Here is a 27,039-nt window from a genome sequence, read left to right as displayed (position 1 = left end):
CCGCGCCTGCCCGATAAAGCGGCGGTACCCCAATAAAGGACAAGAAGCAAGGTTTATTGTGCTGAGTGAGAAACGAGATCAACGCAACAAGGAGAATACCAGTAGGAGTCGTGCTGTAAGACGAGGCAACATCCTACTGAGGCGCATAACCGGTGGCCGGAACGCCGAGGAAGTATAGAGCTCCAGGCCAAACTTCAAACCTACGGCAGGACAGTCAGAAGAGGTCACACCACAACCTAAGCCCCCCATCCAGAAGAGGTCACACCACAACCTAAGCCCCCCATCCAGAAGAGGTCACCCCACAACCTGAGCCCCCATTCAGGAGCCCCCACACTGCACCCTGCCCACCTACTTAGACAAGTCACACTTCCACCAGTTTGTTTCTCGGCACCTTAGTCTCCATAGTGGGGATGAAGACGGACGGCACATGGAACAGCCGGTTGTAGAAGGAGATTTCTTTCAGTGAATATTCCCTCATGGGCCGGACAATAACGACATTTCCAGAGCGATCATCAGAGAAACCCTACAAAAAATAACAATCCTCCTGTAACGCTGCGTTGTGCGCAGCTGTCCGCCGCCGTGTAGGATGCACAGCCCGGGACTCTCCACATGGTGCCAGAAGTATACTCACCGTGTCCAGAGCGAGGAAGGCGCCTCGTCCTAAGGATATGTTAGCAAGCAGACGAGCGGCCAGACAGGTGCAACTCTCACCGCTCATCACCTTGGGGTAACCACACGTACGAGCCACGTGGAGGAGGAGGTGATTCCTGCAGACATGGGAGAACCTCCATTACTAAACATGGCGCCAGGTGCACAGGTATTAGGCGTGCGGCATAAGCACTGGGAGCACAGGTATTAGATGTGTGGCATAAGCACCAGGTGCACAGGTATTAGACGTGCGACATAAGCACCGGGTACACAGGTATTAGATGTGTGGCATAAGCACCGGGTGCACAAGTATTAGACGTGCGGCATAAGCACCAGGTGCACAGGTATTAGGCTGCAGCATAAGCACCGGGTGCACAGGTATTAGGCTGCAGCATAAGCACCGGGTGCACAGGTATTAGACGTGCGGTATAAGCACCGGGTACACAGGTATTAGACTGCGGCATAAGCACCGGGTGCACAGGTATTAGGGTGCAGCATAAGCACCGGGTGCACAGGTATTAGATGTGCGGTATAAGCACCGGGTACACAGGTATTAGACTGCGGCATAAGCACCGGGTGCACAGGTATTAGGGTGCAGCATAAGCACCGGGTGCACAGGTATTAGATGTGCGGTATAAGCACCGGGTGCACAGGTATTAGACTGCGGCATAAGCACCGGGTGCACAGGTATTAGGGTGCAGCATAAGCACCGGGTGCACAGGTATTAGATGTGCGGTATAAGCACCGGGTACACAGGTATTAGACTGCGGCATAAGCACCGGGTGCACAGGTATTAGGGTGCAGCATAAGCACCGGGTGCACAGGTATTAGATGTGCGGTATAAGCACCGGGTACACAGGTATTAGACTGCGGCATAAGCACCGGGTGCACAGGTATTAGGGTGCAGCATAAGCACCGGGTGCACAGGTATTAGATGTGCGGTATAAGCACCGGGTACACAGGTATTAGACTGCGGCATAAGCACCGGGTGCACAGGTATTAGGGTGCAGCATAAGCACCGGGTGCACAGGTATTAGATGTGTGGTATAAGCACCGGGTACACAGGTATTAGACGTGCAGCATAAGCATCGGGTGCACACAGGTATTAGGCGTGAGGCTTACCGGAGAGACTGCAGCAGCTCCACCTTGGCCGTCAGAGTCCTGGCAGAGTTGAAGATGTCCGCCAGTGCAGCAGTGGTCTCCGGGGGAGGACGGCTGTATGTGTTGCTGCATTCATCCCCAGTAACGCATAACTCCGCCTGCTCATCAGCGGTGCCCGATAGCTCCTCTGCCCCATGGGCCCTCCTCTGCCCTAAGAAGCTGTTCACCGCCAGCTTGTAATTCTCCGCAGGCGCCGGGTTCCCTGGAAGAACCGACTGCAGAACTGACTGCGGTAGAGAGAAGATCTGGGGACAAAACAAAAATCGTCTTCCTACGACATTGGTGCAGCCCATCATCCTCCTGGGAGGCAGACGACCACACGGACAACATCATCTGCTGTATATCTAGGATCTCTGATTACAGCCCAGTACAAGAGAATGCTCCAAAGGCTGGAAATCCCTCCTGGACTTAATACTTCTCACAGCTGAGGGGTTGCTACAATTGTATCCAGATGAATAAACTCTTCTGTGATCTGAGCACATCAGCAGCGCCAATCTCTCTGCTGCTCTAAGGCCGAGTTCACACGATGCGATTGTGCTGCGTTTTCATTTTCCAAAGCCAATATTAATAAAGCAGCATTTTTAATACGCAGTGCCATCGCACGCCAGAACTGTACAGAACAAAGGTAACGTCATGGCGGCTGTAGAGGAGCCGCGGATATTATCCACAACGTTAGTGAAGTCTCACCTGCTCCAGGGGCACAATATGGAAGGGAAAGGTTGTCTTCTGTAAAACCCGCTGGATTTCGGATACACTTTGTGCCCTCTGCTCCCAGCTCTGTCCGCACACCGCACCTTCTGGAACACAAGAGGGACCCGACCATCAGGGCACAAGGAATAGGAACATCAGCGAGAGCCCGACACAGACGCGGGGCCGACGCGGCTCGTCCTCACATCCACCAGCGGCAGAGCGGTGCGCGGCGCTCCTCCGAGTCTGTACGTCTCACTCACCATCGATGAACAGGACGCCAGGAACGAAGCGCAGCTTTTTAGGAGCGTCTCGACCCAAACCCTGGAAAACACAAAATGACAGGCAATGAGTGATCACGCGACATACGGCCAGTAAGTTAGAAGCCGTCACTAAGCCTCGAGGAAGCAGGGGCGGCCCCCTAGTCAGAATACAGACCACCCGCTTTTCAGGAACATCCAGAAGTCAGACCCCCACCAATAATAATGTTACGATACGTCCTAGCAAAATGGTATCGCCCCTTTACGACATTTTCTTTTTTTTCCCTCCCCTTCTTCCAAAAATCATAACTTTTTCTTTTTACTTTAACCGTCCAGATAGCTTTTTTTCCAGGACGAGTTGTACTTTTTGAATGCCTATGTTCATTTTATCAAATGATGTACTGAAAAGCAGGAAAAATAAGCTTAAGTGCTTCGAAATTGCAAAAAAAAAAAAAAAAAAAAGTGCAATTTCAAATTCAAAAATTATTATTATTTTTTTATTTACTCTGTTCACTATATGGTAAAGCTGACCTGGTAATATGATTCTCCAGGTCCGTACGAGTACGCAGACAAAAAAACATGTATATATTGTTTTTATTGAAGTGATAAAAAAAATTAATAAAAAATAAAAATAAAAAAATCAAACAAATTTTCTTGTGTCACCATATCCCGAGACAGTTTTCATTTTTGGTGGATCTGGGACTGGGTGGGGGCTTTTTTTTTTTGTGCCCTAGGCTGACATTTTTACCAACACCACTTTGGGGTAGATACGTGGTTTTGGCTGCCTCTCAAAAAAAAACCAAAATAAAACGTAATCCTGGCTTTTTGATTTTCTTTCTTGTTATGCTGTATACAGATCAGAATAATTTATTTTAGATTTTGATAAATTGGAGGTCTATGAAAAATAAAATAAGTCCTACCGCTTCCAAGACAGACAATCATTGTCTACAGCATTGACCGACATGCCACCGCTGCAACCAATGATTGCCTGAAGAGGTCATGTCTGTGCAGGATGTACAGAGATATGCGGAGGGGACTCGGAAAGCATTGGAAGGGGTTAAATAAGATATGGATGTTTTTTATTCTTAATTTTTTGACAAAAAAATCATTGATGGACAACCCCTTTAAATTAAATGTTATCTAACGGTAGTGACGCAGATCTGACCTCCTGGACTTGCTGGATCAAGGCACTTGAGGACGGTCCACCCGAATAAGCCAGGAGAACCTGAAACAGAAGGACACATTGTGATTATTGGGTGGCAGAACAGAAATTTTTCATTTCCCATGTGCTGCAAAACCTCTCGTGCCGATCCTGGTCAGTGATCGGCCGTCTCTCCTGCTCAGTGGTCGGCCATCTCCCCTGCTCAGTGATCGGCCATCTCTCCTGCTCAGCGATCGGCAAGCTCTCCTGCTAAGCGATCGGCCAGCTCTCCTGCTCAGCGATCGGCCAGCTCTCCTGCTCAGTGATCAGCGATCTCTGGAGCCACATCATCTCCAGTACTGCTCTATTGGGAAATGGCTGAATCACTCGCTTAGATGCCTTGTCTTTTAGGTATCGTTGGTCATCTCAGTAATGACTATTGTTCTATCCTCCACCATGCTTTATACTGCAGCTCTACATGACAGTGTGTATCCTACGGGGAGATCAGCATGAAATAACTTCAAGGACAAAACCATCAAGACAATGATGACTAGTGCCCACAGTCTTTATGGGATAATCTGTGTGTATACGGCCGCACGAACATTATAGGGGGCACGCTGTGATACAATCCATGGACAGGCCGCCATATGAATGGTCGCCGTGGAATGATACAATGATTGGCTGCTGTGGTCACATGCACAGTACGGGACCCCCAACACCAGTAACAGGCTACCCCACAGTACAGGGGATATCTTGTGGATTGGACTCGGAGGGTGGTTGACCACTAGGACCTGCATCGTCTATGGACTTTGGGGGTCACAAAGCTCGAAACTTGATGGATCCACAAGTTGTCACCTATCGTTTCAATACTTGATAACTTAGGAATGATTTTTTAAAGTAGAATTATCATTTTGTACAAATTTTAACATATCTTTGGTATTTCTGCTGATCGGAGGGGGTTAGAAACAAATCTCTGAAGTGCACATTTCCTGCACAGAGCAGTGAGCGGACCCCCACAGCGCTCTGAGCGGTGACGGTCTCAGGACTCAGTTACACAATGATGGTTGCACTTTAAGTAACTATGGGACTTCACCTTCTCTCCCGGATACACGACTCGGTGTTTCCCCAGCATGGCTCGGAACTTGTGTACAAAATATTCTTTGAAACAAGATCTACAGCGAGAAAAAAAAGGAAAGAGGTCAGGACAGTTCACACTACAACATCTACAGCCGACGTAAGGGAGAAGCCGCGAGCCATCATGTGCGGAGGAATGAGGACAATATGGCGGATGCACGAGAAATAAGGAAGATGTCAATGGCAGGAACAAATGTGCACCAAGAGTTAGTGTGGATGGAGTCGCAGGAGCGGTCACTGGATGGGACCCAAGATACATGACGGCATCCACAGCTCAACATGGTGTGATGTCATCATTGCGGTGTGACAACATCATCGCCTGGCCGGCTAATCAGAAGAGGAGCTGTTGATGCCGTCAGGACTCCGCCCCAGTGGCCAGAGAGACCCCGCAATATGCACCACTTGGTTCTTACTTGCAGAAGGCGTCTCCCACCCGTATGATGAGGACGGCAGAGCTTTCCTTGCACTTCATACATGTCTGCCCCGACCTGAGGGTAGAACATAAGTTGCGTGAGCCTGAAGACCAGAAAACCATCCCCTCTGCCAATGTGTCCTAGGAACAGCAGCACCTCCTCCAGACTCGGGGATAGAGGCAGATTCTGTCCAACGTAAGAAAAAACTCGCACAGCTGGCGATTATCGTAGACCGACGGACCCCATAAGAGCCAGCAGGGTCTGAATAAGGGTCAGGACCGGCACTCGTTCTTTTAATTTATGACGCATGAGTGAAAATATCTGCAGAAAAGCTGAGTGACTATCCCTAAGATGCACCATGGATACTGCCATTGGGTACCTCTACCGCTGACGTGCAGCCACTGACTAGCTCTGAGTGCACTGCGGGAATGACCGTTAACTACCTTTGGTGGGAACTGTGGAGGCGGCCGTGAATTACTCCTAGGTGGCACTACAGAGGTGACCATTGACTACTTCTAGGTAGCACTGCGGAGGTGACCATTGACTACCTCTAGGTGGCACTGCGGAGGTGACCATTGACTACCTCTAGGTGGTACTGTGGAGGTGACCATTGACTACCTCTAGGTGGCACTGCGGAGGTGACCATTGACTACCTCTAGGTGGTACTGCGGTGGTAACCATTGACTACCTCCAGGTGGCACTGCGGAGGTGACCATTGACTACCTCTAGGTGGTACTGCGGTGGTAACCATTGACTACCTCCAGGTGGCACTGCGGAGGTGACCATTGACTACCTCTAGGTGGCACTGTGGCGGTGACCATTGACTACCTCTAGGTGGTACTGCGGAGGTGACCATTGACTACCTCTAGGTGGCACTGCGGAGGTGACCATTGACTACCTCTAGGTGGCACTGCGGAGGTGATCATTGACTACCTCTAGGACGGTGGTACTGTGGAGGTGACCATTGACTACCTCCAGGTGGCACTGCGGAGGTGACCATTGACTACCTCTAGGTGGCACTGCGGAGGTGATCATTGACTACCTCTAGGTGGCACTGCGGAGGTGATCATTGACTACCTCTAGGTGGTACTGTGGAGGTGACCATTGACTACCTCCAGGTGGCACTGCGGAGGTGACCATTGACTACCTCTAGGTGGCACTGTGGCGGTGACCATTGACTACCTCTAGGTGGTACTGCGGAGGTGACCACTGACTACCTCTAGGGGCACTGCTGAGACCATGCTGGTTGTCACTTAGCTTTCCTGGCCTCCTGAGTGACACTGTTGCCCCTTCTCACCTGTCACTCTTCTCCTCTCTCCCCCAATCTAATTGCTCCCCTTCCAGGACTTCACACATAGCTGCAGCGTGCACTCCCCGCAACCTCCGGCGCTGGCTGATGACGTCACTAGCACCCGGTGACGCCCAGACTCTGCGCCGGGGGTTATACACCGGTCTTTCCTAACACTAGATATTAAATAATTGCTCCGTGACGTTTACATCATTAACAGTAACGGATCCTCACACTTCCAGAGAATAACCGGACTCATCGTTTATGTCTCTGCCTTAAACACCTCGTCCTGCCCTCACTTAACATGGCGCCCTAGCCCTCAGGAGAAGCCCGCGTCCTCTTTCTTCCCCCTTTGGATGCATTATTTTGCTCCCTTGCGATACACGGCTGCGGGCTTCACGCTCCTGAGGGGCACCGCGCGTAAATAAGGGGGTTGTAATGTTTCCAGGGCCCTGTGGGGTCTCCATGGTGACGCGAGTCGCGCGGGTGACGTCACACGGCGGCGCACAGGGATGACGCGCTGTGTTTATGTCCTGCTGAAGCCGCGGAGGTGACGGTGCTTGTGTCGCGGTCATGGCAATGTTCCGTAGTCTGGTGTCCTCGTCCTCCCAGCACCGGCAGCAGCACCACACCCACCAGAGCCAGTCCTCGCCGTCGTCAGACAGCCTGGAGACGCAGTATGGCTGCCCCATCTGCCTGGAGGTGTATTACAAGCCTGTGGCCATCGGGAGCTGCGGTCACACGTGAGTAATGGAGGACAAGGAGTGGGGGAGGGGCAGCCCACCACCGGAGGCGCCTTATATACAGCGGCAGAGACCCCCACATTATAACACCCCCCAAGGATGGAAACTTAAAGGGGATGTCCACTTTATAAGATCCCACGGACAAGCGCCTCCATGTTTTTGGGGAGCCCCTTTATGATACAGTGGCCCTCCCTTTAGAAGGAGGAGAGGACGCCCGCCCTCTGCAGTGGGTGCATTGATTTTTGCAAACTCATTTACGATGAATGGGACAGTGGCAGAAAATTGTGCAGCCGAGCTCCGGCGGGCTCTGACCCAGGCAATGCAGCTGAATGGGGAGTTCAGCTCTGGAGTTTATTAGAATTGATGACTTCTGTAAATATTTTAGTGCTATCATTGTGTGAGCTGCTCTGCTATGTTTTATATAGCCTGATCCAGCATCGTGTCAGCGCAGTGTGTTCCTGCTTTATATATTCGCCTCTGGTATTTTCAGTCTACGATCTCAGAGGAGCTGCCAGTCCGATTTCTTGTCTACAGTTTCCTCATAACTGTTGTAAATCTGCAGCCATGTGACATACGGGCTAACCTGTGTACAGCAACAAGTGTCCTTATTCCACTGATGGTATATATATGGTCCTTGTTATTATGGGAAACTGTATCTTTATAAATGCATTACTAACCCTGTACTGATCCTGAGTTACGTCCTGTATTATACTGCAGAGCTGCACTGACTATTCTGCTGGTGAAGTCACTGTGCACATACATTACTGGTCCTGAGTTACATCCTGCATTATACCCCAGAGCTGCACTCACTATTCTGCTGGTGCAGTCACTGTGTACATACATACTGATCCTGAGTTATATCCTGTATTATACTCCAGAGCTGCACTCAATATTCTGCTGGTGCAGTCACTGTGTACATACATTACATTACTGATCCTGAGTTACAGCCTGTGTAAGGGTACCGTCTCACAGTGGCACTTTTGTTGCTACGACGGTACGATCCGTGACGTTCCAGCGATATCCATACGATATCGCTGTGTCTGACACGCAGCAGCGATCAGGGACCCTGCTGAGAATCGTACGTCGTAGCAGATCGTTTGGAACTTTCTTTCGTCGCTGGATCTCCCGCTGTCATCGCTGGATCGGTGTGTGTGACACCGATCCAGCGATGTGTTCGCTTGTAACCAGGGTAAACATCGGGTTACTAAGCGCAGGGCTGCGCTTAGTAACCCGATGTTTACCCTGGTTACCATCGTAAATGTAAAAAAAAAAAAAAAACGTACATACTCACATTCCGGTGTCCGTCAGGTCCCTAGCCGTCTGCTTCCCGCACTGACTGTGACTGCCGGCCGGAAAGTAAAAGCAGAGCACAGCGGTGACGTCACCGCTGTGCTCTGCTTTCACTTTACGGCCGGCACTCAGTCAGTGCGGGAAGCAGACGGCTAGGGACCTGGCGGACACCGGAATGTGAGTATGTACTGTTTGTTTTTTTTTACATTTACGATGGTAACCAGGGTAAACATCGGGTTACTAAGCGCGGCCCTGCGCTTAGTAACCCGATGTTTACCCTGGTTACCCGGGGACTTCAGCATCGTTGGTCGCTGGAGAGCTGTCTGTGTGACAGCTCCCCAGCGACCACACAACGACTTACCAACGATCACGGCCAGGTCGTATCGCTGGTCGTGATCGTTGGTAAATCGTTTTGTGTAACGGTACCCTTAGGCTATATGCACACCTTGCAGATTAGACTGGAATTTTCAGTGCGGATTCTGCATTTCTTGGTAGAAAACACAGGTCAAAATCTGCGTTTTTTTGCGGATTTGCTGTGGATTTTGTGCGGATTTCTATTATGGAATGGGTGCAGAAACGCTGCAGATCCGCAAAAAGAATTGACATGGTCCTTTTTTAAATCTGCTGCGTTTTCCACACCATTAGCACAGAATTTTATTTCCCATTGATTTACATTGTACACTTGCGAATCTGCAGCGTTTGTGCACGGAAAAAAACGCAGGAAATCTTCAACGTGTGCACATACCCTTATAGACCCTAACGAGCGCAGCTCTAGAATGTGCACACGTTGCAGATTTCCTGCGCATCCGCAGCGTTTTTTTTCCACGCAGAAACGCTGCAGATCCGCACAAAATTTGCAAAAAGAAAGGCGCAGATTTTGACCTGCGTTTTCTGCCAAGAAATGCAGAATCTGCACAGTAAATTCCACAGCCTAAAGGCCCCGTCTCACTAAGCGATTTACCAACGATCACGAGCAGCGATACGACCTGGCCGTGATCGTTGGTAAGTCGCTGTGTGGTCGCTGGGGAGCTGTCACACAGACCGCTCTCCCCAGCGACCAACGATCAGGGGAACGACTTCGGCATCGTTGAAACTGTCTTCAACGATGCCGAAGTCCCCCTGCAGCACCCGGGTAACCAGGGTAAACATCGGGTTACTAAGCGCAGGGCCGCGCTTAGTAACCCGATGTTTACCCTGGTTACCAAAAAAAACAAACAGTACATACTCGCCTTTCGGTGTCCAGGTCCCTTGCCGTCTGCTTCCTGCTCTGACTGAGATCCGGCCGTACAGTGAGAGCAGAGCGCAGCGGTGACGTCACTGCTGTGCTCTCACTTCTCACTGTACGGCCGGCAGTCAGTGAGAGCAGGAAGCAGACGGCAAGGGACCTGGACACCGAAAGGCGAGTATGTATTGTTTGTTTTTTTTTACATTTACGCTGGTAACCAGGGTAAACATCGGGTTACTAAGCGCGGCCCTGCGCTTAGTAACCCGATGTTTACCCTGGTTACCAGTGAAGACATCGCTGGATCGGTGTCACACACACCGATTCAGCGATGTCAGCGGGGCCTCAGCGACCAAAAAAAGGTCCAGGCCATTCCGACACGACCAGCGATCTCGCAGCAGGGGCCTGATCGCTGGTACGTGTCACACATAGCGAGATCGCTATGGAGGTCGCTGTTGCGTCACAAAACTTGTGACTCAGCAGCGATCTCGCTAGCGATCTCGCTATGTGAGACGGGGCCTTAATCCGCAACGTGTGCATATAGCCGTATTGTCTGGCAACGAGCTTGTGTCAGTCATACCCAGCAGTTTGGTTTGTTTTTCCTACAATAGCTGATTGTACCTTTTCCTAGAATCAGAATTACAAGAGCTTTGTTCAGAAACTCAAAAAGTGGGGATTGCTGCTAGGTTTTATCCTTGCTACCTGCAGAATTGAGAATTCAGCACTGGAGTACACTACAATGTATAACTCAGAGTCGTAGGTTGGAGATCCGTTTTCTGCATTGTTCCATATCACCCCGAATATCAATTGTACGTACAATATATTGGGATCATTGCCTAAAAAAATCCCTTTCATCCTTTTTGGAGGGTCCCTTTAGCTTTGACCGGCTTGTCTCCGTTGTGTGCAGTTACTGGTCAGAATAACGCACTTTCTATCCATTTATGTCATTATCTGTAATCTAATTTCCAGCAGTAACCAGATGCCTCCCGCACTGCACAGTTCTGGGTCTCTGCATCCTGATCTCTGCTTCATAAACACAATGTCACAGTTGTCCTATATAGATAGATGTTCCTTATCCACAGGATAGGTGATTAGAAGATTGTTGGGGGTCCGACTGTTGGTGACACCCACCGATGATGAGCGGCTACTGCTGTCTATATTGGGGGTGGTTGCACATGTGCATTATTACCACTCCATTCATACAGGTCCCTTTTGGGACTTCGGTGGGAGCATCAGCAGTTAATGTCCCCCGTCATATATTTATCAAGTGTACTGTGGCTCGGGAATAAGTGGGGTTTATAGGACATCGCTTTTTAGGCTGGGACTGTACCCACGCAGGAGGAATTGGGGCATGTCATTTTGCATAACTATGTAGATCTACACTATACAGAGAGAAGTATTAATCGTTTCATTCTCCCAGTGTATAACCTGACCCCTTTGCCCCCTGATGTATAACTTCCGGTCATTTGTCTTCTCCCAGTATATAAACTCCAGCTCCTCACTCCCCCCATGTATAACCTCCGGTCTCCCGGTATATAACCTCCGCCATGTCGTCTGCCTTTACTAACATGTGGCAAACCGGCCGCTGGGGCAGAGCTCCTGATACCAGCATGGTCCTGTAATAGGAGCCAATTTTCAAGTCAGGACATTTCTTCCTTCTAAATCTTCCCCCATCACCTGTGAGTGATATTATCGAGACGTGGAAGGAACTGCAGCAACTCGGCCACAAAGTGGAGACCCCGTAACATTACAGAGCGGGGAGCCGAGTGCTGAGGATGAGGGCAGAAAGGTCACCAAAACTCTGTTGACCCCATAACTGCAGAGTCCAGACCTCCTCTAGTATAACATCAGTACAAACACTGCGCCCCCACCAGGAGCATTGTGGCCGAGCAGCTGCATGCAGCCGTACACCACCAAGCACAATGCCGAGTATTGGATGGAGTGGTGTAAAGCTGCCACCACTGGACTCTGGAGGAGATGTGTTCTGTGCAGTGACGGATCACACTTCTCTGAGGTCTGATGGAGGAGTTTGGGTTTGGTGATTCTAGAAGACGTTACCCACTGACTGCATTGTGCCCCCTGTACAGATGGTGGAGGAAGGATAATACTATGGGCTGTTATCAGGATCAGCCTCGGCCACTTCGCTCTATGCTTCAGCACAAGACATTGTGGACAATTATAGCTTCCACCTTAAGGGAACAGTTTGGAGTTGGCCTTTTCTGTTCCCAATGACTGTGCCCAGGACACAAGGTCCTTACAGACGTGGAAGGGGGAGAACATGACGTCCGCACAGAGTAACCCCAACAAATAGACTGGACTCTGTGAGCCCGATCGCTTGAGATTCCAGCCGGTCTTCCAAAAATTGCAGGCTAGTATAGATTCATTGACATGCAGGGAATTGCTAGAGCAGCGGCCGGCTGTCCGGGCATTCTGGGAGTAGTAGTTTCACAACAGCTACAGATTTCGGGTCATTGTTATAAAACACCCTACTGGATGTGCGCAGGTTTAGGAATCACAGGCGAGTTCTGGTCTATCTTGTCTGGATAGGAGGTCACCCCTTTATTTCTACGCCCCCCAATGGTACGTCGATGCCGACCGCGGAGGGTTAGGAGTGTGGTATTACATCCCTGCAGAGGCTATGCTAATATGATTGTTTTATACCCGCCCGGTGATGAATGTTGTCTTCCCCAGTTATATTTCTGCCGAGCGTAAAGTCTGCGTTTCTGAGAATGTAAAGCGAAACGAACAATATTACAGTCCTCAATCATACACAGCGAGTGCGGGCGGCACAGATATGATTAATTGAGATGCTCTACGAGCCTGTAATGCTCTGTATAACTTCTCTGTGCACAGTGCAAGCGTTAACGAACGCCCACACGCCTGCATTTTTTATTTTCTCATTTATTCCTTTTTGCTGGTAGCGTTCCGCCATCTTCAAACTGCAGTGAAAAAAAAAAAAGCCCTGTTTTCTTCCAGGTTTTGCGGTGAGTGCCTGCAGCCATGTCTCCAGGTGCCCTCTCCTCTGTGCCCACTGTGTCGTATGCCGTTTGACCCAAAGAAGGTGGAGAAGGCCTCCCATGTAGACAAACAGCTCTCCTCCTACAAGGCCCCCTGCAGAGGCTGCAGTAAGAAGGTAAGTCATAAAGGGTTCTTGTGTCAGTAGCAAATTATTGTCACCCCCTCCCTAACGGCCAGGATCGGAGCCAACTCCATTTACAGCCATATACCCCTTAGATGGCACATTTAATGTTGAGTGCAGCATCTAAAAGGTTAGAGGAAGAGAGCACGCCATGACCCCTAACCACCCCGGGGGTCTGCCATGTATGATCGTATATTAGGGCCTACAGTGACCGGCGTAAAACAGGAATATTGTAGTGTATTATATGAGAATATGGCATGTCCAAGTCTTCTACTGGGGCTTGGAAAATGTTTAAAAAGAAAAAGTTGAAAAATTCCAAGTAAAAAATTAAAATTACCACTTTTTTTCCCCCGAGATAGATATAGATAGATATATATATATGGCATTTATTTTTATATATTAATAAATAAAAAATACATTTAATAGGCATCGCCAGTTCTGTAAGAACCAAAAAATGAACATATGCATCCCACAGAGTAAACCTCATAAAAAGTCTTATGTACCCTAAAATGTATCGTAGAAATCAGACATTTATGATGCATGATAAATGCATTAAAAATGAAAACCAACAGCATAATTAGGCTATGTTCACACGTTGTGTTTGTGCAGCGTTTTTTTATTTTTGCTTTTTTTTCCCCAGCGTCTATCATCCATTGAAAGAAATGGGTATTGCAAAAAACACGGAAAAAAATGCAGGTATCGGTTTTTGCTGCATTTTTGGTGCCAAAACCTGATGAAGTTGAATCAGATTTTCTTTTTTTGTATAAATCAAGTTTATTAAACAAAGCAGAAAAAAGTACAATCAAGTAAATCAGCAGAATACTGGATAGTGTTTACAAGTTAATCAAGTGATACGTTATAACATCATCATAAATCTTGCAGGTTAATATTCTGACAGATAATATTGCTGGTTGTATTAATATTATAAAGTGTTAATAATAAAGAACAATAGAGATAATTGATAACCATTTCTAAATCTCATTATGATTATTCAAGAATCATAATATAAATTCAAACTAGAGAAGAAGAAGACAAACAAAGAAAGTAAGATAAAATAAAGGAAAGGGGATAGAAAGAGGGGGAAAGGGATGGGTGGGGGTATGGGATATGCTTGAAAGAAACGTGACTGTCATATCATTCCAGCAGCCGGACCGCAGACTGAAAAATGGTTCAGAAATAAACGAGAGCAAACTACGTAATACGTCAGGTTCTAGAAATCCAAAGGTCTAGTTCAGGAGTGTCCCTAAAAACAAGATTTTCTTTTTTTATGCACTAATCTTTATCAGCCCGCACAAGAGACAAAGACCCATAAAAAATGCAGCAAAACCTGCTTTCTGTAAACATTTTAAACACTTTAAAATTTGCAAAAACGCAACATATGAACATAGCCTTACTGTGTTTTTAATACCTCCGCCATCACCGAAAAAAATCTAACAAATGTTAAATAACATTAATATATAAGCGCCATTTAAAAAAAAAAAAAAATATATATATATATATATATATATATATATATATATATATATATATACAAAAATGGCCATGATATTTTTAGGTCAATGGAAGAATGGAAAAAAAAGTTTACGGCTTTTTAAATGTGGAACTTTTTTTGTTAAGACGTGTGTTTTTTTTTCTTACAGGTGACCCTCGCAAAAATGCGATCTCACATTTCTTCATGTGCCAAAGTCCAAGAACAGATGGCCAACTGTCCAAAGTTTGTTCCTGTAGTCCCAACATCTCAGCCTATTCCCAGGTAATCGTTCTCCTATCGTTTGCTGACCTGCTTTATCACGTCGTCTGGGTAACTGATTACTAAGCATATATCCACGTATTGTATTTTAAAAGATGGACAAGGGGTCTGGCTTTGGTAATGGATTGAGTCGGGCAGCCAGCTACCTTGCAAACATGTCACCATTTTCAGACCATAAAAAGTTTCAGGCAGCTGGATATCAAAAATTATGTCTTTTTATCTGGAGAGTAAGACTATGTGCACACATTGCGGTTTTTACCGCGGAACCGCAGCGATTTTGATGCTGCGGGTACGCAGCAGTTTCTATTGCGTTTACAGTTACATGTAAACCTATGGAAACCGCAATCCGCTGTGCACATGCTGCGGGAAAAAACGCGCAGAAATGCAACGGTTTACATTCCGCAGCATGTCACTTCTTTTGTGCAGAATCGCGGCGATTCTGCACACATAGGAAAGCATTGATCCGCTTACTTCCCGCATGGGGCTATGCCCACCATGCGGGAAGTAAGTGGATCATCTGCAGAAGGTACCCAGGGTGGAGGAGAGGAGACTCTCCTCCAGGCCCTGGGAACCATATTTGTGTAAAAAAAAAAAAAAAATTAAAATAAAAAATAATGATATACTCACTTCTCAGTGCTGCACGCTGCCGTCCGGTCGCAGGGTTGCTGTGCGAGCAGGACCTGCGGTGACGTCGCGGTCACATGACCATGACGTCACGAAGGTCCTTCTCGCACAGCATCTTTGGAACCGTACCGGCGCGTGCAGCGCCGAGAAGATCGGGACGTCGGAGGGTGAGTATAAACCATTTTTTAAATTATTTTTACCATTACTATTGATGCTGCATATTGCTGCATATGCAGCATCAATAGTAGGAGTAAACCCGCAGCAGAAACCGCAAGACAAACCGCGATAAATCTGCAGGGATAACCGCAGCGGTTTTGCCCTGCAGATTTATCAAATCCGCTGCGGGAGAACCCGCAGAGGACCCTCCCTACGTGTGCACATAGCCTAACGCAGCGCCCGCTGTAATTTTTTCTTTTCTCAGTAATATTCCAAACCGTTCCACCTTCGTGTGTCCATATTGTGGAGCCCGAAACCTGGACCAGCAAGAACTTGTGAAACACTGCATGGAGAACCATAGAAGTGACCCCAACAAAGTGGTAAGTCGGAGACGATGGGTGATATTAGGAAAAGTTACAGGGTGCCCTTATCGTTAAAAACGGAGCGTATCCTTACTTTATTCTGCGTGTATTTGCGGAATCTCACGTATTTGTGCCACTTTGCAAACTAAGGCCCATGTTTTCCCATCTCTGACACTTCTGCTTTTGCTCAGACACGTCCTGTGTGTTGCAGATCAAAGTGCACACAAAAATAAAGAAGTTTTGCAATCCGGCTCCAAGACCACTGATATAACCCAACAGTCAGTGGTTGCCTAATTTTCATCGTCTGGTTCCCTCTGCTCATAGATATGCACCTCCTCATCCTACAAGAAAGTGAAGCTGTAAATGCATCGGCCACGGCTATGCTTTTTCAAGCAAATTGCAGAATGTATTAATTTGAAAATTAATAATTAGATCCCTCTTAAAAGGATTGCCCCCATTCAGGACCCTCCTTCGTTAGCCAAGGAGGTGCTATAAAGAACATCTCTGGCTCTGGAGGACCTGGTGTTTGTATAGGGCAAGTCTGTGGATGCCGGTGGGCAAGGAGCAATGCTTCATATTACTGCAACTAGTCACTGAGGGTCCCAGCATCACACACCCTCAGAGCAACCGATCGTTGGGGGTGGGGATTTTTTTCTTTTATGTGATCTTGTGTTTTAAGTATTCCCAATGATTGGATAAAAACTGGAGCGTCTTATTATAATTGCCTGTTTAATTATTCAGAACATAAAACTGTATGTGATTCAGTACTTTGGATTTAACATGATTACAGCTCTGTTTATGACTGCTGCAGTTCCTGCACTTTTTATTTTTATGCCTTTTAGGTTTGCCCTATTTGTTCAGCAATGCCATGGGGGGATCCCAGCTATAAGAGTGCCAATTTTCTTCAGCACCTCCTTCACCGGCATAAATTCTCGTACGACACATTTGTGGTATGTATGCTTACGAGCAAGGAGAACAAGTTTCTGGCTTTTCCCTTGCAGCCCTGTGTCTCCCAGTAATATAGGCTGGATGTGAGGTCTGTGTGTCTCTCCCAGTAATATAGGCTGGATGTGAGATCTGTGTCTCTCCCAGTAATATAGGCTGGATGTGAGGTCTGTGTCTCTCTCCCAGTAATATAGGCTGGATGTGAGATCTGTGTGTCTCTTCCAGTAATATAGGCTGGATGTGAGCTCTGTGTGTCTATCCCAGTAATACAGGCTGGATGTGAGGTCTGTGTGTCTCTCCCAGTAATATAGGCTGGATGTGAGGTCTATGTGTCTCTCCCAGTAATATAGGCTGGATGTGAGATCTGTGTGTCTCACCCAGTAATATAGGCTGGATGTGAGATCTGTGTCTCTCCCAGTAATACAGGCTGGATGTGAGCTCTGTGTGTCTCTCCCAGTAATACAGGCTGGATGTGAGCTCTGTGTGTCTCTCCCAGTAATATAGGCTGGATGTGAGGTCTGTGTGTCTCTCCCTGTAATATAAGCTGGATGTTAACTCTGTGTGTCTCCCAGTAATATAGGCTGGATGTGAGGTCTGTGTGTCTCTCCCAGTAATATACACTGGATGTGAGATCTGTGTGTCTCTCCCAGTAATATAGGCTGGATGTGAGGTCTGTGTGTCTCTCCCAGTAATATACACTGGATGTGAGATCTGTGTGTCTCTCCCAGTAATATAGGCTGGATGTGAGATCTGTGTCTTTCTCCCAGTAATATAGGCTGGATGTGAGGTCTGTGTGTCTCTCCCAGTAATACAGGCTGGATGTGAGGTCTGTGTGTCTCTCCCAGTAATATAGGCTGGATGTGAGGTCTGTGTGTCTCTCCCAGTAATACAGGCTGGATGTGAGATCTGTGTGTCTCTCCCAGTAATATAGGCTGGGTGTGAGATCCGTGTGTCTTTTCCAGTAATATAGGCTGGAAGTTAGCTTTGTGTCAAGATGAAATGAAATGGGAGGAAATTTTAATGAACATTATTTAGTAAGGTGTAAGGATTTAATACTGTCTTTATGCCCCCCTCTCTGGTCTCACCTATATTTTCGGGTCTCTGTTTTCCAGGATTACAGCATCGATGAAGAAGCAGCGTTACAAGCGGCCCTCGCTCTGTCGCTGTCCGAGAACTAAAGGTTTCCCTTCTCGGTGTTGTCGCCCACGACCGAGGCTTGTACATTCCTTCCAAAACTAGCTAATCACATTTTCCTTTCCCCCATGCCTTTCTCTAGTAGTGTTTTTATTAGTAAGGTGGAATCTTTTAGGAATTGCTAAGTTCAATTGTTAGGCCGGATTTGTGTCTCAGTGCAATCTGATAGGGAAGCGGGGGCACCATGTGCTGACCAAACACCCCCTTATAGCTTTTCTTTTTTTTTCTTCTTTTTGATCCATTGCCCATGTACTGAATATTTACTGTGAAAACACTTCTTGGAAGAATACCCAAAATTGTAGTATTTAACAAAATCAGATGGGATCAGAGCTAGGCCTCCGCAGCGGATGGCTGCCATTTTGGCTTTGCCTGTGTTTCCCAAGCCGCAAGAAATGTTTTCCCGTTGATCGGCTATCGACATTGACGGGGCGTAGTAGGCAGTAGCCAAGATTAAGGCATTGCAGGGGATGGGACTTCGGAGATGTACAAGATGTCAGTATTACCAGTTCTTAGTATTTTATCCAGCGGGATCAATAAAAAAACAAAATTAACCCATAGAAACAGAATGAATCAGATATTTAGGTCATTTGTGAGTTTTGTTTTTTCCAAGTTTACATATTGTATAAAAAGGGGTATAAGTGAGTAGACTTCATTGTGGGTCCTGCTGCTTACAGGGTATGTACACTTTTGCAAGGCTTTATGTATTGCTCCGATGCTTCTAGACGGCAGCAATGAGTAGGAGATACATCGGCTTGCGTATCTGCTGTTTGCGGAAAGTCGCTTTTTCTTTTAGAGGCACCGGAGCAATAAAGTTCATTAATCCAGGTACAAACTAAAAAAGTGCGCTGGGAGAAAAAATAAACCTGAGAGCATTTCTTTCTTTTTTTTTTCAAGTATACGTGCAAACACTGCAGCCTGTCAATCACCGCCTTGCGGATCGCTACCCTCATGTATAACTCGGACCACCAGGGCTACTACTAGTAGCCAAGCGGCATAGCGTTTTGTGCTGTTTTGAGTCTGGGCCTGTAGCCGTGTAATAAAGCAACAGACTCGCCTGTCGGGTCTGATTAAACAATACAATAAAATGAGTCGGAGAAGGGGCTTGTAATTCTTTCCAAAATTTTGTTTCTGATTGGATTCTGGCAGGGAATACTATTAGCAAATTCTGTGAAGCTTCCACCTTGATGCAGCTGCCGTACCATTGCGTCTGGGCTAAATCGGTGATCCTGGACCGAATCCTATAAATAATATTAAGTGTCACTCCGCTCACGGCTAGGATCACATCGGTACAAGGTTAAAGATGGTGGCGGGTTCCTAGATAAGATTTTCCCTCTCGTACAATAAGGTGTGATTTTCAGCCAGCAGCGGAGTTACCCTTTAAGTTTGGGATACAGCAGCTGCCACCTTTTCTCTCTGGGTGATCTACTCATGGTTTGGGGTGAAATGTGGGAAACTTGCTAGAGCTCTGCAGGAATCATTCTTTCCAGAAACACTGCCACCCATAGGATTAGTCTGGTATTACAGCCCCTGGACTATTTCGGGACGCAGCTGCAATACCAGTCACAGCCTATAGACAAGAGTGGCACGGCTTTTTGGAAGGAGAAAGCGGCCATGTATATTTATTCTCCTAAAATTTAAGGGAAAGAATAAAAGGAGGGCGTCACGTACTGGTGCCTTACAAAAGTGATAATATAAGCTAAAAGTAAGGCATCTGGGGGGGAATAATAAAGTAAAATCTATACAGAGAAATCTTTTCAATTACTACGTGCAGAAATATATCTCTGATGCCCCGACGTTGGGGGACATAACTCCTGCAGCTCTTTAGCACACGGTTACACAGAGAATAAAGGGTGAACACATTTTATTTTTTACTGGCTTCTAAAAAAAATAAAAAGAAAAAAAAAAAAGCTTTTTTTGCCATTTTTAATGCATTCATGTGAAGCTTTACTATTTTCTAGTGTATAATATAAAAGTAAGCAAAATCCCTTTACTCTTCATGGCGTCCGTGTTTGGATTAGTAATAGTATTTTTCTGGAACCGAAGATCTCTGATTTTATTTCTTCGGTCAGCTTTAGCATAGGTAGGGTTGAATCTGGTACTATAAGGAGCCCTGGATTACTGTCTGTGTTTTTTATGTTTCTTTATGGTATGTATAAGTTTCTTTTTTTTGTTTTTTTTTTACTTTTTATTATATAGGACCGTTTTAATATAGTATTGCCCCCCCTCTTTCATGGTGGATCCAACTGGTTTAAATAAGCCGGAATCTTGCAAAAATATATTTTAGGGTGCAGTCAGACAGCCCCATAAATCTGGCCGCAATACAATGACTGGCCGGCGGCCTATTTCTAGGCAGCTGTAAGGCTCGTCAGAGACGCAGGCCAGTCGGTGTACTGTGGGTAGATTTCGATGGGATTTATACGGCCGTCTGCACCCTTAGCAGAGATGAGTGAATCGCAAGGACCTGATTCAACGTCCGTCAGATCTGATCCTTGCGAACCTCCAAATTTTTATTTGTAGGCCCATCATCGATACGCCATGACCCTGCCCCGAGTCTACTAATCAGAAGGCAGGTAGGAGGCCCCCTACATGGCTCCCATCATGGACATGTCATAAGTGTCTGATAGGTCTGATCTCCAAAATGTAGGACCCTCCATCCCTGGTCTACCTGCCTGTAACTCCTATAGAAGTGAATACAGAGAGCTGTGTATGACCATTCGTCTATTCATGCCCCGCAGTGGGACCCTTATTCTGTGCTGACCCTCTAGGCGAGACCCTTCTTAAGGTGGTAATTCTCCTTTAAACCCATCCCATTTTCATCACCAGCTCAAAGGGAGGATGCTGATTTAACGACCAGTTAGTCATTTCAGGAGCAGAGACCCCTGCACTATGATTCTTTCCATTGATGTTAAGGGGTCAGCTATGGATGACTAGACAAGGATTGGATGCTTCATTTATGTCTATGAGACTTCTTGCAGCCCATCCATTACTAGACTATGTAAAAAAAAAAAAGATAAAAAAACTAAACAATTTACTCCAATATCCTCCATGGTGAGACAGTTATATGAGAGCGTGTGGAAATCTCTTTAATTCCCATCGATTTCTATGGACATCATGTTATCCTATAGTCCAAGGATTGGAAGGGGGTCACCATCTAACATCCCAAAAAGTTTTGCTTTCTTTCAAACCTCGTTTTCCTGTCACCCGTCGCTCAATCATTTTCGAAAATGTCATTGAACCCAAACCTGAATGTATAAGAAGACTACATCTGACCCCCCCTTTTTTCTGTCTTTTTTATTAGACCTGTGGCTTTAGCAGAATGTTCACTTTCTTTTATGTTTTATTCCAGGATTATTGAGATATTGATGTTTGCACGTTTCTTACGTCGCGGTCTTTTCATAGAGAAGCATGTTGGATTTTTTCGCACCATTGATCGCGCTTCTGGATAGGTCATTACATTTCTAGGACTATTGGTATTTGGAAGAATTGCACATTGCGGCCTCATTCGCCTGCAGCGGCATAGAGCAATCTATGTAGTCCAAGAGAAAAGTCAGCAATTCGTTACCACCTGCCGTCTATCTAATGTGTACGATGGCCTCCTGGCAGTGATACACAGATGTACATGCATGCTCAGTCTAGCTGAGCGTGCATGGGCAGCCCATAGGAATAGCTGTCATCCGAACAACTAGACATGGTGCAAATCGATTTGCAGGACCACGGCTGCATACACAGCTGATGTATCACACCTCAACCACCGAATCGGCTTGCACTAACCCTAATAAGCACCTTTGGACCTAAATAAAAAAAACAAACAATCATTTCAGATCCTTACTAGATAACGAAAGCAAACAGATGGGGTTGTGTAAACTGAGGCAGAGTTCTGCTTTGATTCCTCTCTGTCCTGCGCTCCATCCCAACCTTCATACAGTATTTGCACTAACATCTCTCCGTGTAGTACCCTTCGCCGTCCATAGAGGGCAGCAGAGTTAGCATGGAAAAGTTTTATCACCTTATTTTACCCTATTTCCATTTATTGTTTACAGGTACGCAGGGGTTAATTTTTTATTTTTGTTTCCCTCCCACAAAAAACTTTGCGTAAATGTCTTATCTGTGGTAGTATTATATAGCCTTCTTTTTTTTGTGTGTTAACTTCACTTTTGCAAAAGGTAAGAGGCCAATTTTTCGGCCTTCCTATACCCGAGAGAACGGTACAGTCCGGGCACAGAAACAATCTCTTACCTCAATCGAACAATGCAAATACGTCTTATTACCATCGCCGTGGGTCCTGTGCTGTTCTCGATCTGTCCGTGGTCATTTCTTTTACTAAAGGGGGGGAGGGGATAAATAATTAACACATTATCGGACAGGAACTTGATTTAATTTTCTGGTTAGCCAAAGGTTGTAAGGGACCACTCGTTCTCAATCTGGGCACATTCACAAACGGCGGCCACTTCAGTCGCGTAGAATCAGGGGAAAAAGACAATTCTTTCCTCCTTTAAAAAAAAATAATAATAATAATATATATTATAAGCTTTGCTGTTATTATCGCTTTTGGTCTCCCCTTAGGATCCCCAAGAATATAGAGATTCAGTGCCACAACCCTCGTGTGAATTATCGCTGCACAGCATCGCCACCTAGCTTGCAAGTGCACGGTCTTCACCTAGGAAACCGACCACCTCTGCAGAGGAGGCCATCAACCTAGCCCCGTAGGGATAAAAATCCGTCCGTTTTTCGATTTATGATTAAAAAACCTTTTTAAAGAGAGGGACGGGGGGTGTAGGAACTTATAGGGTAGATGCTGATCTGACGCGGATTGGTGGCTTAAAGTGGCCGTTTCCAAATTCCTTGTATGTGAATGTAACCAGACCACTGATTATTATTATTTTTATTTTTTTTAACCCTTTCATTACCGCCGGTAGATTTGATCTGTCAGCAACCAAGTGTAAATCCAAAGCTTTCCCTCTCGCTCTGCGGAGCAGTATCTGGAGGCCGGTGGTGGTAATTCAGATAAGTCACTTTAATGCACCCGATCTTTACAGGTTATGGTGCTGGGGGTGGGGGTGTCTATTTAAAGGGGAGGGTGGGGGGGCAGGGGGTGCATATTGCAAGAAATTCTTCTTTTCGGAGCCCTGTATCCTCCAGATTGTGTGGATGTACGGAGGACTTGCACATGTGAATATATTGTCTGTCTGTGTGTAGTTCTTACACTGTGTCTCTGTTACCTGTTTTATTTTGCAGAACATGCTGAATACTAGAAGTTTTGATGAGAAAATAACTGTTTTTTGGAAGTTACAACAATTTATTATGTATTTGTAGCAAAACCATTTTTCTCAGTAAAATGCAGTTTCATTCCAACAGTGTGTTTGTTTTGTCTTTCATTTTTATCATGATGGGGAAAAAAAGTGACAAATCTTACTTGAAATTTCCAGATTTTCCTAGCATTCTATTGCCTCCTCCGTATTAAAAGAAATGTCATCACAAAGTTATTTTGAATCCAGGTATTTTTTGTGAAAAAAATAAAATAAAGAAATTTACAATCGGTATTACAAAAAAAAAAAAAGGAATTTTCACACTGGATACTAGGTCTCATACTGTACAGATGACTTTTCAGCAGTCTCGTTATCATCTGACATGTTAACAATGACAGGTAACACAGGATCTAGGTCTCATACTGTACAGATGACTTTTCAGCAGTCTCGCTATCATCTGACATGTTAACAATGACCGGTAACACAGGATCTAGGTCTCATACTGTACAGATGACTTTTCAGCAGTCTTGTTATCATCTGACATATTAACAATGACCGGTAACACAGGATCTAGGTCTCATACTGTACAGATGACTTTTCAGCAGTCTCGCTATCATCTGACATGTTAACAATGACAGGTAACAGGATCTAGGTGTCAAACTGTACAGATGACTTTTCAGCAGTCTCATTATCTGACAGGTAACAGGATCTGGGTCTCTTAATGTACAGATGACTTTTCAGCAGTCTTGTTATCATCTAACATGTTAACAATGACCGGCAACACAGGATCTAGGTCTCAAACTGTGTAGATGACTTTTCAGCAGTCTCATTATCATCTGACATGTTAAGGCTACTTTCACACTAGTCCGTCGGTACGGGCCGTCGCAAACCGTCGGCCCGACGTACCGACGGACAGTGTGTTAATTAATCACAACGTGGGCAGCGGATGCAGTCTTGCGACGCATCCGCTGCCCAGTGTGATGAGCGGGGAGGAGGGGGCGGGAAAAAAAACGGAACCGACTGACCAAAAAAACGTTACATGTAACTTTTTTTGTGCCGACGGTCCGCCAAAACACGACGCATCCGTCGCACGCATCCTGCGGGCAACTTTGCAGGATGCGTTTTCTCTACATAACGACGCATTGCGACGTGTGTCGAACGACGCTAGTGTGAAAGTAACCTTACAATGACAGGTAACACAGGATCTAGGTCTCATACTGTACAGATGACTTTTCAGCAATCTCGCTATCATCTGACATGTTAACAATGACAGGTAACACAGGATCTAGGTCTCATACTGTACAGATGACTTTTCAGCAGTCTTGTTATCAAACAAGTTAACAATGACAGGTAATACAGGATCTACCAATCACAATAGGTGATATATCACAGCTCACTTCCTCCTCCTCCCTTCACAATGATCCTGCCCTGACGAGGGCATGATAAGTTATTACTTCTAGAGTCCAGTGTCATTCTTGCTGTTTAATATATTTATATCAATTATGATATGAAAAATTAAATAAATGTATTTTTAATTACTAAATGTATTATAAATATCAGATTTAAACAAACGGTCATTTTCTGACAAACTGCTCTTAAAGGGGATGTCTGGAACGGACACGTTGATGACGTGAAAACTCAAAAGTGCAGCGGACAATGAGCGCTATGCTTACATATTTGCAATCAAGTGCAAAAATGAGTGCGGGACCAGACTACACATTGGTTTATTTGTAGTCTGTAACCATGGCGACACATAGATCTGCAAAGGAGCTGTATGTGCAAAATGGTACTTACGATTATGATTAAAAAAATACATTTGCAAGGTTCTTTTAAAATGTTTGATGCATTAATGATGTCCGTGCTTGATTTGGAGATATCCCACCATAACGACATAGTTATGGGGGATTCACATCATCTTATGCCAGCGTTACATTGCATGTCCCACCCCCCAGCCGATGCAATGGGGGCACCTGTTAATATTTACATAGAGTGAGTAAGGTGAAGGCAAACACTGCAGATACTCTGAATTGCTGGGGGAATAGTCAGACATGGAGCTGATAATGACATGGACGTGTCTGCATTCCTCGCCCTGCGCTGAGGTATCTGGCAGTCCTGTGACAATCTCACCTAGGTGCAGCCAGAGTTAGGTAAACTTTCCATATCTTCAAGTGTTACCTGTAGCACACAGAGGAGGGAAAGGACCCAGTGTGGCCGTCCCCAGGGACCTTGTGCACCGGCTTAATAAACACTTGAGTATGATCAAAGCCTCCTCAAACAGCCGCAGCCCACCTTCACAATATGTCTGCGCTGCCAAGGCCGTGCTTTAAATCCCAATACTTACACAACAATGGGGATGGATTGCTGTGCAAAAAAAAAATGGTTCTTGGAGATCTTGGTATGTTCATTGTATTCCTCTTTAAAGGATCAGCATCCAGATAGTGAGAAATGTTGATTATGGACAACCCTTTAAATAAGACCATATTAGAAAACTGCATAAATAGCAATTCCATAAGGTAATAGAAGCTAAAGATCATCACCAAACTGTGTCTCTAAGGCCGGAGACACACTGGTGCGAGATACGGCCGAGTCTCGCTGGTTAAAAGCAAGCTGTGGCACCTGCACTCCGGAGCGTGCAGCTGCATAGCAATACATGGAGCTGCACGCTCCGCTCCGGAGTGCCGGTGCCACAGCTTGCTTTTAACCAGCGAGACTCGGCCGTATCTCGCACCAGTGTGTCTCCGGCCTAACAGTGGGGTCCCACCAATCTAATGATCCACTGCATAAGTGTTCGAGGCTATAATACCCTTTTTATTTACCATTTTGATGTGCTGAATGTGGATCAGTCAAACTGTAAATCTTGAAAAACAATAAAATTTATTACTAATCGTTCAAGGTATAAATTGCAAAACCTCTACAGAGCATAAAAAACCCACTACTAAAACAGAAAATCTGCAAGAAAAGGGGCAGTAATGGTAAATGAGAAGGATTTGGAGTCTTACTGTCTACAGTCCAGATCTGCACTAATGCATTCATTTCACCTGATATTTAATTAAAAAAATATAACTTGTATATTAAAAATATATATATTAAATATAATGTAAACAAACATTTAATAAATATATATTAAATATATATATTTTACATAAATATGATATAAATTTAAAAGTATATGTATACTTTTGATATATATATATATAGTGTATATATCAAATGTATACACATATATATATTTTAAATGGATTTTATAACAAAAAATATAAATATATATATTTTAATTTATACATGTTTTGTTGTCTGTAAAATCTATATTTTTTATACACTTTTTTTTAATGTGCATAATATAAATATATATGTGTTTAATTTACATGCACTAAAAAAAAAATATATATATAAATACAAAAATATGTGATATATATATATATATATATATATATTTTTTTTTTTTTAATGTGTATAATATTTACAGGAAATATATACGGTATATTTATTATACATTAAAAATAATAATATATATATATATATATATATATATATATATATATATATATATATATATATAATATAGCGCCACATTATATGTTATAAAATCCATTACTAGAGTACAACGCAGCCCCCTGCGGAGATTCGGCACGCGCC

General features: G+C 45.3%; 2 protein-coding genes across 6 annotated transcripts in view; one reads left to right on the top strand and one right to left on the bottom strand.

Annotated features, from left to right (window-relative positions):
- The window catches only part of CTU2 (cytosolic thiouridylase subunit 2), a 42,157-nt gene extending 34,960 nt beyond the window's left edge, over positions 1-7,197 (bottom strand). For 2 of the 5 annotated variants that reach the window (XM_077288409.1, XM_077288408.1), the window contains exons 1-9: positions 6,742-6,878; positions 5,445-5,519; positions 4,991-5,069; positions 3,922-3,981; positions 2,760-2,820; positions 2,497-2,606; positions 1,771-2,054; positions 632-767; positions 392-523 (exon numbers count right to left, since the gene is read on the bottom strand). In XM_077288409.1, the coding sequence (XP_077144524.1) occupies positions 392-523; positions 632-767; positions 1,771-2,054; positions 2,497-2,606; positions 2,760-2,820; positions 3,922-3,981; positions 4,991-5,069; positions 5,445-5,519; positions 6,742-6,800 (996 nt within the window). In that variant the 5' untranslated portion in view covers positions 6,801-6,878. Of the gene's footprint in view, positions 1-391; positions 524-631; positions 768-1,770; positions 2,077-2,496; positions 2,607-2,759; positions 2,821-3,921; positions 3,982-4,990; positions 5,070-5,444; positions 5,520-6,741; positions 6,879-6,966 lie in introns of those variants that run through there. The other 3 variants (XM_077288411.1, XM_077288410.1, XM_077288412.1) reach the window with 3 other exon arrangements.
- Positions 7,112-21,154, top strand: RNF166 (ring finger protein 166). The gene is made up of 6 exons (XM_077288413.1): positions 7,112-7,475; positions 12,964-13,120; positions 14,767-14,879; positions 15,922-16,036; positions 16,861-16,968; positions 18,076-21,154. Exons 1-6 carry the CDS (start codon positions 7,306-7,308, stop codon positions 18,139-18,141), a joined length of 729 nt encoding a protein of 242 aa, XP_077144528.1. The 5' UTR covers positions 7,112-7,305; the 3' UTR covers positions 18,142-21,154.
- The last annotated feature ends 5,885 nt before the right edge of the window (positions 21,155-27,039 follow it).

Source organism: Ranitomeya variabilis, chromosome 2 (genome assembly GCF_051348905.1).
Source record: "Ranitomeya variabilis isolate aRanVar5 chromosome 2, aRanVar5.hap1, whole genome shotgun sequence".
NCBI lineage: Eukaryota > Metazoa > Chordata > Amphibia > Anura > Dendrobatidae > Ranitomeya > Ranitomeya variabilis.
This window is presented reverse-complemented; position numbering and strand designations above follow the sequence as displayed.

What these genes read in the sequence shown, in the direction of transcription:
- RNF166 (XM_077288413.1), top strand. Translation starts at nt 7,306, where the DNA reads ATGGCAATGTTCCGTAGTCTGGTGTCCTCGTCCTCCCAGCACCGGCAG. An exon ending in ACATCTCAGCCTATTCCCAG is followed by an intron (nt 14,880 to 15,921) that starts GTAATCGTTCTC and finishes TTCTTTTCTCAG; the next exon opens with TAATATTCCAAACCGTTCCA. An exon ending in GAAGTGACCCCAACAAAGTG is followed by an intron (nt 16,037 to 16,860) that starts GTAAGTCGGAGA and finishes TATGCCTTTTAG; the next exon opens with GTTTGCCCTATTTGTTCAGC.